Source organism: Alexandromys fortis, unplaced genomic scaffold (genome assembly GCF_014885135.2).
Source record: "Alexandromys fortis isolate MF-2015 unplaced genomic scaffold, M_Fortis_MF-2015_v1.1 scaffold_284, whole genome shotgun sequence".
In the NCBI taxonomy this organism is placed as follows: Eukaryota; Metazoa; Chordata; class Mammalia; order Rodentia; family Cricetidae; genus Alexandromys; species Alexandromys fortis.
In genome coordinates, this window is record NW_026068160.1 from 1,269,424 (window position 1) to 1,280,657 (window position 11,234).

General features: G+C 44.5%; 1 protein-coding gene across 3 annotated transcripts in view; it reads right to left on the reverse strand.

The window, feature by feature from the left end:
• Window positions 1-11,192, reverse strand: part of Sugp1 (SURP and G-patch domain containing 1) — a 33,449-nt gene extending 22,257 nt beyond the window's left edge. For all 3 annotated transcript variants that reach the window (XR_007589456.1, XM_050127636.1, XM_050127637.1), the window contains exons 1-3: window positions 11,017-11,192; window positions 5,424-5,595; window positions 1,886-1,986 (exon numbers count right to left, since the gene is read on the reverse strand). Coding sequence is in view for 2 of the 3 variants with exons in the window: in XM_050127636.1 (XP_049983593.1) it covers window positions 1,886-1,986; window positions 5,424-5,595; window positions 11,017-11,050 (307 nt within the window). In the remaining variant the exon portion in view is untranslated. The remainder of the gene's footprint in view (window positions 1-1,885; window positions 1,987-5,423; window positions 5,596-11,016) is intronic.
• Between the last annotated feature and the right edge of the window lie 42 nt (window positions 11,193-11,234).

Genomic DNA, 11,234 nt, shown 5'->3' on the forward strand with positions numbered 1-11,234 from the left:
GCAAAATAATCATCATAATCCCATGGGTACAATTAAACCCACGACAAGGCAGGGAACCAAGCTCCTTGGGGAGCAGCACTGTAGCACAACTGGGCATGTGGACTACCGCACTGGAGGCTCCACACTTTGGCTTACTGTCCAAAGCCTCAGTTCCTAAGTGTGATGCTTCAGAAGCTGAACTCAGCCTGAGATCTGTAGGTACCCTCTGAGTCTAAAGAGAACCCTCTCTCATCAAACACAAACAGTACCACACTGCTGAGAACAAGACACCAAGACTATCAGACACGCCTGGTGCTGCTGGTGGTGTGCACCTTTAATCCTAGCACTCAGGAGGTAGAGACAGGCTCTGTGAGTTCGAGGCCAGCCTGGTCTACAGAGTGAGTTCCAGGACAGACTCCTAAGCTACAGAGAAACCCTGTCTTGGACCAAAAAAAAAAAAAAAAAAAAAAAAAAAAAAAAAAAAAAAAAAAGATCAGGAGCTTGAGGGATAGCCCAGCAGTTAAGAGCACTGATTGATCTTGTAGAGAACCTGGGTTCAGTTCCCAATATCCATATCAGTGATCCTCTGGCTTCCAAGGGCTTCTACAACCACAAGATGCACGTGAACTCTTACAAGCCCACATAAATATGAATTAAAAATCAAATCTAAAAGTCTTAATGAAACGAAAAATGCCAGACAGTACACCTTTTATCCCAGCAGTCAGGAGGTAGAGGCCAGGACATCTTTTTTAAGTCTAAGTCGAGCCTGGGCTACATAGTAAGTAAGTAAGGCTAACATATTGAGATTTGCCTTTTTTGTTATTGTTATCTATTTATTTCAGATTTTTTATATGTTTGAGTGTTTTGTCTGCCACATATCTATGAACCATGTGCATGTCTGTTATCCCCAAGATAAGAGTGTGTTAGATCCCCTGGAGCCTGAGTGGTTGTGGGCCACCATTGTGGTGCTGGGAAATGAACTTTGGTCCTCTGTAAGGGCAGCAAGTGCTCTTAAGAGCAATTTAAAAAAGAGATCAGAAGGCAGGGCGTTAGTGGCTCATTTCTTTAATTCCAGCACTCTGGAGGCAGAGGCAGGCTGATCTGAGATCAAGATCAGCCTGATCTACAGAGTGAGTTTCAGGACAGCCATGGCCACACAGAGAGACCCTGTCTTGAAAAATAAAAACAGGGGCTGAAGAAATGGCTCAGCAGCTAAGAGCACTGGCTGTTCTTCCAAGGGACCCAGGTTCAATTCCCAGCACCCACATGGCAGCTCATAACTGTCTGTAGTTCCAGGGGATCTGACACTTTCACGCAGACATGCATGCAGACAAACCACCAATGTGTGTGAAATAAAAAGAAATAAATCATTAAAGAGGAAAAAAAAGAAAAAGGAAAACAAACAAAAAGATCAGAAGTAAAAACAATGGGATACCAAGCCTACGGATGCAGGTATGAGACAGAAGTTTTGTCGACTTTCAAAGAGACACATGGCAGCAGGGTGACAAGGCTCTTCTGCCTAGGCTATCATGAAGGAGATGAGCGATAGGGCAGGGCAGAGGCCCGTATGGTGCCAAGTGCAGGAAGACTGGCTAGAGATGGCACTCTAGTACTAAACTCCTGTGAATTGTTAGGTGACTTGGTCATTTCCAGGATGCCTCCTTGGTCCTGCACCATCCACAGCAGGCCTAAATGTGTCATCTTCTGACATAACTTGATATCTCAAGCCAGCCTGATGCTGGAGTACAACTGACTCTCACCCCACTGGGAATCCTCTAGGCCCATTATGTGACATGCAGAAACCTGTCTGCCATCCCACAGGAGAAAACTGAGGGCACTTAATGGACCTGTCATCCCTGTAATGTTCCAGGACAGAAGCTGGGGTGAGAGGGCTGGCTGTACTCACCTGTGTTTGCCTGTGCCTTCTGCAACTTCAGAAACTGCTGCAAGAAGCTGCCATCGTTGGCAAACTTGTTGGAGATACAGGAGTTATGTGCATTGGCAATTCTAGAACCAAAGCATGGATGAGAGTGAGCTGTAGAGGAAACAGAGTGCCAAGGACAGGGCTAGTGCACTGACATTCCTGGCCCTACACCCATCTCATGTTCTTCTGCTGAAGAGAGCCAGACTGCAGCCCCAAAGATGTTAGGGGACAATGGTTATATGCAGGGAGCACTCATGTATATAGTAGGCCGACACCACTTTTGCCTTGGTGAAAATAAGAATGCATACATTTGGGTTATCTTGGCTTGAATTCCAGCCCTGTGGTCCCATCAATATGCTCTTTTTCTGCACAGCATATGTCCTACTGGATTAGTTACAACCTGGCTTATTGTTCATCATGTATTATAGCTAACTCTAAAGCAGGAAGTGTGTGCATCTTATGACTTTAGTTTTTTTGAAACAGGGTCTCTTTGTCTAACAGCCCTGACTGTCCTGGAACTCCCTCTGTAGACCAAGTTGGCCTCAAATTCAGGGATCCACCTGGCTCTGCCTCTTGAGTGCTGGGATTAAAGGTGTATACCAAGGTGGGCGGTCGTGGCGCACGCCTTTTAATCTCAGCACTCAGGAAGCAGAGGCAGGTGGATCTCCGTGAGTTTGAGGCCAGCCTGGTCTGCAGAGCAAGTTCCAGGACTGGCTCCATAGCTACTGAGAAACCCTGTCTCAAAAAGAAAAAACAAAAAACAAAAAAAAAGGTGTGCACAACCATGCCCAGTTTTGTGGTTTTGTTTGCTTTTGTGACAGGGACATGGCTGGCCTTTAATTCCTGATCTTCCCAACTGTATCTCCAAATATAAAGACTGCAGATAACTACCACCAAACCTGACTATTTTTTCCCCCTTAAAACTGTGTCTCACTATTCTGGGTGGGCCTAGAACTCACTATATAGCCCAGGCTGGCCATCAATGTGCAAAGACCTCTTTTCTCCTTCTTCGAAGCTGGAATTTGTACAATTTGTAACTGGCATTAGTGTGTATGGCCCACATATGCATACTCTGGCAGAAGCTTCGATAGGTCACACAATCACAGGGAACACCTACAGCGAATGCCTGGTGAGAACTGAAGGCATCTGCTATATATTGTGCTGTAGTAGCTTGCTCCTTATTGTTGTTTGAGAGACTGTGTCATTCTGTAGTTTCCCTGTCTCAGTCACCTGAGTGCTGGGATTTCATGCAGAAACATCTACCTGGCAAACAAACCAACAAAAACACCAACAAAACTTTTCTGTGTTTTTTTTTTTTTTTTTTTCCTTTTCAAGACAGGGTTTTCCTGTAGCTTTGGAGCCTGTCCTGGAACTAGCTCTTGTAGACCAGGCTGGCCTCAAACTCACAGAGATCCGCATGCCTCTGCCTCTTGAGTGCTCGGATTAAAGGCGTGAGCCACCATCACCCAGCTTTCTGCGTCTTCTTTAGGCAGGTGCAACAGCTGTACCTTGTGATCCTGCTTCTTGGGAGGCTTAGGCAGCAGGAAGACCTGAGCCCAGAAGGAAATAATGAACTGCCATCTCAGGATGAAGAGAACTGAAGCTTAGCGTTTGTAAGGCCTGGGAGTCTAAGCATAAACATTGTAACAATCAGCTGTTAGAAAAGCATCCCAAGATTTATGTGGCTCTCAGGGTTGAATGACATTGGCTTTTCTTTGTTTCTTCTATTTCTCTGATTTCATATCATGCACATAAGTAATTTTAAAATATTTTTAAAGGGGCAAAAGAGTTGGCTCAGTGGATAAGAGCATTTGCTATTCTTGCAAATGACCTGGTTTGATTCTCAGCACCTACATGGTAGCTCACATCTATCACTCCAGTTCCAGGAGATCTGATGTCCTCCTCTTCTGACCTCCTCAGGCACTAAGTATGCACATGATATATAAACATAAATGAAGGCAAAACACTCATACACACAAAATAATAAAATAAATATTTTCAGAAAGAATTTAAAATTTATTAAATAATATTTATTTATTGTATGTGCGTGTATAGTTCTGTGTACCATGGCATATGTGGAGGTCAGACAACTTGCAGGATCTAAAAGCTATCAGTGTGTCCCAGGGATTGAACTCACCTAGGTCACAGGCTTGGCAACAAGCATCTTTACCCACTGAGCCATCTTATTGGTTCACAGGTTCTTACCAAGTTTAACAATGAAAACTTCTTGGTTTTAATATCAAAACAAAAGCAAAAATTCAAAGCTTTCTGATACACCAGAGAAGCCTCTGCTCAGAAAGCAGTCTCCTGCTTAGTGGCCGAGGCCCTGGAGGACCCTAGTCAGACCCTGGCATTGTCCTCACACTACTCCTGCACCTAGGTAGAACTGCATGGCATCTGCATGGGACACATAGTCCTCCCGTGTCCTGTTAATGATCTCTAGATGACTTAGAGTGACTACTGCACACAGATGCCATGCAATCACCTGTCAAAGTGTTGCTTAGTGAATATGCAGAGACGATAAAACTCAGCTGCTGAGACTGTGTGATCCCAAAACTCAGGAGCGACGCAAAAAAACCTTGTCTCAAAAACTGGGACAGCTCAAGTGAGTGGTTGCCACGTGAAAGTGAAGACTGGAGCTCCATTCTCAGAATCCATGTGAAAAGCCAGGAAGAATGGTGTGCAGAGACAGGAGTATCCCTTGGGTTTGTTGAATGCTAATTGGTGAGTTATAGGTCAGTGAGAAGTTTATCTCAAAAACAATTAAGTACATGGCTTTAATCCCAACACTTAGAAGGCAGAGGCAGGTGGATCTCTGTAAATTCTAGGCCAGCCTGGATTACATAGTAAGACCCTGTCTCAAAATAAAATAAAATAAAATAAAAGAAGATGCCAGGTGACACTCATGCTTATCTGAAAGAAACCCCGTCTTGAAAAACAAAAAAGACAATCAAAATATAAACAGCTCCTAAGGAAAGAGACCCAAGGTTGTCCCCTGGTCTACACATGGGTACATACATGAGCAAGCACACATATATAAATACAAACTAAAATTTAAAATATAAAAAGCACATACATGTTTAGGATACATATGATGCCCCCTCCATTTTTTCCCCATTTCCAAAGATGTAACGCAAGGCCTCAAGTAGGCTAGGCAAGCACTCTACCACTGAGCCATACCCTAATCTGGGAACAGACTTAATACCACTGAACTATGGTGACAATAGCAATGCAAGGCTTATAGGCCTGTAATCTAAGCACACAGGATCATAAGGGGCTTTTGTTTTCTGAAACAAGTTCTCATACAGACCAGGTTGGCCTTGAACTTAACAGACAGACAGCCTGTTCCAGTACCCATATGACCTTCAATTTGGGATGTTCCTGCCTTTACCTCTAAAGCTCTGGGTTCACAGGGACGGAGCACTACCCTGGAGTCTCTGCACACTAATCCCCACTTTTACTTTCACACCATCCCGCCGCACTCAAGACTCTGCTGCCCTAAACCTCAGAATCCACTTACTCCCCAGGATGAGGGGGCTGTGGACTGGACGCATGACTCTGCCTGGCTTTCTGTTCCATTCTGGCCTCGATCTCCCTCTTCTTCTGAGCGATAAGCTCTTCCTGGTGGAGGATGTTCATATTCATCTTTCCCGACTTGGGCTGTGCCATCCCGAACCAACGATTAGCCTTTCCTGGGGAGAGAAAAGACAGGGATCAGAAAACACTTTTGCTCCATTGTCTAACAGCAATGATGGACCAGACAACTACAAATGCTCAGGGGACTCAAATGGTCACTTGTTCATTTCTTCAACAAACGCTTACAGAATAATCTGCCATGTATATAGCATTGTGCTAGGCTCTAAACAGAAGTGATGAGGACTCTGTCCAGGTAGGACTCACCTCTGACTTTGAAGGCAAGAGACATAACATGAAAAGTTAGCTGGAAGGTTGGTAGCAGGCTGAGGAAGAAGGCCAGCCTCATCTACACAGTAAAACCCTGCTGCAATGCTGAAAACATAGCTCAGTTTGTGGACTGTGTGCTCAGGATGAATGCCTGGGTGAATGGTATATATCTATAACCTCAGCACTCAGGAGGTTAAGGCAAGAAGATTGGGGCTGGAAAATTAAGAGCACTGACTGTTCTTCCAGAGGACCCAGGTTTAATTCCAGGACCCACATGTAGGCTCACAAACATTAGTAACTCCAGTTCCAGGGGATCTGACTCTACTCTGAAAAGAAAAAAAGGAGGATATAGATAAAAAGGCTACTGAATCTACTTAAAAAAAAAAAAAAAGCAACTACCAGTTTTAAATGTTTTATATTGTATTGGACTTTTGTATAACATATACAAATTTTGTATATTGAGATTAATTTTGTTAAGACATACTGCATATGCATTTTTACTATATAACACATTTAACAATGTAATGCAAATTTCTAGTCCTTGAAAGTTATCATTACCAACTGTTTAGGATAATAAAGAAATACAGGCTAGTAATTAGTCATCTATTATAATTGAACTTGCAGTAATTAGGTATGCTTTCAAGGTCAAACAGAGATTTTTTTTTTTTTTTTTTTTGGTTTTTCGAGACAAGGTTTCTCTGTGGTTTTGGAGCCTGTCCTGGGACTAGCTCTTGTAGACCAGGCTGGTCTCCACCACCGCCCGGCTCAAACAGAGATTTTAGAAAAACAAATCATCTTCAAACAGATCTACATTTCAGATGCTTTAATAACACTGGCTCCTTCTTAGGACAATGAGGCGTGTCTGGCAGCAACAATCTACTTCAGAGAAGATAATGGGCATCAAAAAAACAGAGTTTTGCAGGGCAGTGGTGGCTCACGCCTTTAATCCCAGCACTCGGGAGGCAGAGGCAGGCGGATCTCTGGGAGTTCGAGGCCACCCTGGTCTACAAGAGCTAGTTCCAGGACAGGCTCCAAAGCTACAGAGAAACCCTGTCTTGAAAAACTAAAAAAAAAAAAAAAAAAAAAAAAAAAAAAACCAGAGTTTTACTTTCTTTGTGGCCAAAGAAAGCCAGTGGGCAAGAAAACGCCCTTGCCTCGACTGCTGGCAGTATGAGCAGGACACAAAACAAAGTGACTTGCCAAACACTGTCAAGACAAGGAGGGACAGACCTTAGAATATCCTGCTTCACAGAAAAGTCTGTCAGATATGCTAGGCTTATAGGCGTAAGATGGATGCCCCAACATTGCATAGGAACTTTGGGTGACTGTCCAAGCAGCCAGCTATTTCTGTCATTTCTCACATTTTTTGGAAGTCACTTGTTTGCACTTCCTGCTTACTAAGTTATTATTATTTCCTTCTTTGGTCTCGCAGAAAGCAAGTTATGATAGAAAATAAATACAAGACTGGATTCACTAAGATAGGACAGATATCAAGTATTTCCTCTGAATTTGTCAAAAGCAAATGAACTGGACAGTTTGATGTTTTTATTGCCTATATATATATTGTACTTATCGCATAGTTTTTCTATATTAGTTATAGCCTCCTTTTTTATTTTAGATAAAAAATGGGAAATATAGTGATATTTTATTTATGTTTTAATAAGTAAAGACTGGCTAAAGATCAGGAGGGCAAAGCTAAGCCACTAGAGGTCAGGCAGTGGTGGCACACACCTTTAATCTCAGGATCTGGGAAAGGTACAGATGGATCTCTGTGAGTTCAAGGCCACCCTGGGTTACACAAGCTCATTGCTGAAAACAAATCCAGGCAGTATAGGCTCATGCCTTTAATCCCAGTACTAGAGTAAATATAAGAGAGAGGTTTAGCCTGTGCTCCCCCCCCCCCTCCCCCCCGTAGAGGTAAAATTTCTCTAGTGGTTTGGCTGTTTACTTTTCTGATCTTCAGGTTGAATGCTAATATCTGTCTCTGGGTTTTTATTATTCGTGCTACACCTGATACCCTATCTTCCACATTGAGACATAGGTTCTTTTTTTTTTTTTAAAGATTTATTATGTATACATTGTTCTATGTGCATTCATGCCTGCACACAAGAGAAGGCATTAGATCTCATTATAGATGGTTGTCAGCCACCATGTGGCTGCTGGGAATTAAACTCAGGACCTCTGAAAGAACAGGCAGTGCTCTTAACCTCTGAGCCATCTCTCTAGCCCAAGACATAGGCTCTTGATGCTCAAAGCTGTGCATTTCAGGCTAGGTCCTTTGTAAGCTTCCAGGAAACATCTTGGCTTTGCCTCCTATCTCTTCTGGTAATAGGAGCATAAGGATTACAAACTGTGTTATAAGGCAGCCATGAATTCTGGACATCAAGTTCAGGTCCTCATGCTTGTATAGTAAGGACTTTATCCAGTGATCCATTTCTTCAGCCCTCCACAGGTAGTTTATTTGAATTTATTTAGTTCTCATATAGTTCAGATTTATCTCAAACTCACTGTACAGCCAAGAATAATGTTGAACTTCCTATCTGTACCTCAAAAGCAATGGTCTGGGGTCAGGCTTCAAACCTGTAGCTGTTTAGTGACAGAGTGGTTCAATTCAACCTTTTGGGATGGAGTATGAATATTCCATTTTGTTCCCTGCAAATCATACTCTTAAGTGATAAACATCTCTAAATTCTCCTCTATCTCTGTGATTTCAAGGCCAGCCTGGTCTACAGAGTGAATGCCAGGATAGGCTTCAAAGCTACACAGAGAAAACTGTCTCGGAAAAACCAAAACCAACCAACCAAACAAGCAAAAAACAGTGGTTCTCAACCTGTGGATCGCAAGCCTTTTGGGGGTCAAATAACACTTTTTACAGGGGTCGCATATCAGGTATTTGCATTCTGATTCATAACAGTAGCAAAATTACAGTTATGAAGTAACAATAAAATAATTTTATGGTGGGTAGGCACCAAAATATGAAAACTATATTAAAGGGTCACAGCTTTAGTGTTTTGATTACAAGTGTGGGTTACCTCATCAGCCAACTTTGCTTTTTTTTTTTTTTTTTTTTTAGTTTTTATAAACAGTGTTTCTTTGTAGCTTCCTGGAACTAGTTCTTGTAGACTAGGCTGGCCTCGAACTCACAGAGATCCGCCTGCCTCTGCCTCCCATGTGCTGGGATTAAAGGCGTGCACCACCACTGCCCGGCAGTGCTTTTTTTTCAATAATTTATTTATTATGTATAGAGTTCTGCCTGCATATGTGCCTGTATGCCAGAAGAGGGCACCAGATCTCTTTACAGATGGTTGCTGGGAATTGAATTCAAGACCTCTGGAAAAACAGTCAGTGCTCTTAACTGCTTCCAGCCCTGGTTTTAATGACCTTGGGGACAGGATGATTATTCTGACATACAGAAAGTGCACAGAAAGAAAGATGACCAAGACAAATTGCTGGGTTCAAGCAAAGATGACAGTACCAAATGTGGTACTATACCGCAGCCATCCAAAGTCAGGAGGTGCATGCTTTCCAGACAAGCAGGGGCTTAGTGAGACTGCTTCATTGAACCGGTAGCACAGCCTTTATATCCCAGATATAAAGATATACCCCTTTATATCTACTGGGGAGGTAGAAGCAGACACATCTATGTGAGTTCAAGGCCAGCCACAGCTATGTTACGAGATCTTGTCTCAAAACAAAAACAAAAATAGCATTGCAGTCCAAACGTTTCCAGGGAAATTCTATTTTCCTAATTTAAAAAATTATTTTGAGTTCAAGGCCAGCCTGGTACCTAATTATGAAAGATTGCGAGTCAACACATGTGTGCCAGGAATCAGACTTAGGTCCTCTGCAAGAACAACAACACTTTCTTGGCTTTTCGACAGGGTTTCTCTGTGTTACAGTCCTAGCGGTCCTGGATCTACCTCTGGTAGACCAGGCTGGCCTCGAACTCACAGAGATCTGCCTGCCTCTTTCTTGTATAGACCTGGCTGGTCCTCAATTCCGAGGTCCACCTGCCTCTTCAGATTTTGGGATTAAAGGTGTACACCACTGCTTCTGTCTCTGCCTAATATTTTGGGACAGAGGAGATCACAGAACCTTGAGCTCTCTGTTTCAGCGAGGACTCTGCCGCCAAGCCCCAGGAGCCCACAGTGCTGTAGTTCCATCTAGATTTTACACGAGTGCTGGAGATGGGAAGCTTGGTCCTCATAACCCGGAGCTAGCACTTTAACTACTGAGATGTCTCGACAGCCCTTCAGTTGCAAATGTTGAAAGCAAAGCTAACTCCCAGGCACTATCACAGCTGGCTTCCCTGGTTATCTCCATTTCTTTACGGCAATCCCAGTCCACTCCAAGGCCTATCCAACTCCTCTGAGGGGAAACCTCTGCCGTCCCATAGATAACATTTCAAACACTTGTGCTCAAGAGAGGCCTTTCATGGACTTGGGAGAGATGGCTCAGTGGTTAAGAGTGCAGGCTGCTTCTGTAGGAGCCTCAAGTTGAGATGCCAACTCCAGGTTTCGGGGGATCCGAAATCCTCTCTAGTCTCCGTGGGAACCCACACGCGTACTCTCACGCAAGACATAAATAAATATAAATAAGTAAATAAATAAAACTTAGAGCCTTCCCTGGCCTCCAGTGTATTAGCAGCATCCAAGCCAGACTTCGTCACCAGAATAGGTTCTTTGTGAAACCTGCTCCCCGGCGCTTGGCATACAGGACTTGTGGGAGCAGACGGGGAAGGGCCACTGCATCCTGTCCTAGAGGCATAGGGATGCTAGCCCCGTGGCCAAGTGGGCTTCCATAGCGTGCGAGACCGTGCCCTCCCTGGCTGCCCCGCTGCAATTCTGAAACACAGATTTTTCTTTTTCCACAAAGCGAAGCTGCCACCTGAAGGGGCAGCAAGGCTGTCCTCGGCTGGCCGCTCTGGATGGCACCGGCCCGAGAGCAGGCATTGGGAAGGCCCGCGCGGGGCCACCCGGTGCCTAGGCCTCTGGGGAAGACACGGGATTCTCCTCAGCCCCGGGTGAGCGGCCAGCAAGCCGAGTCTGGGGTCTCGGGCGACGAAAGGGGTGCACACGCCGTTACCGCAGGTGGCCGAGGGGCTGAGGCAGAGTCCGCGTGTCAGGTCTGTGACAGAAAAGGGGGTGAAGAGGGGAACGTGCAGCCGCGGGAACCCAGGCGGGGGCCGGAGAGAAGGCGGGGGCTGTTACCTGCAACATCCCGGTTGTCCATCTTGAGACTCATCCAATCCCACAATGCTCCGGCGCCACCTGAGAGGAGGGAGACTCAGTTATAGTGCGCTTGGTCTGATGGGAAATGTAGTCTTCTTCCGTCGACACGTCCAACCCCTTCTAGGACACCAAGAATCTTCTCCACAAAAACTCCGGCGTCGATTCAAGAAGGTGTGTCACTCTCGGTCGCGAGGATG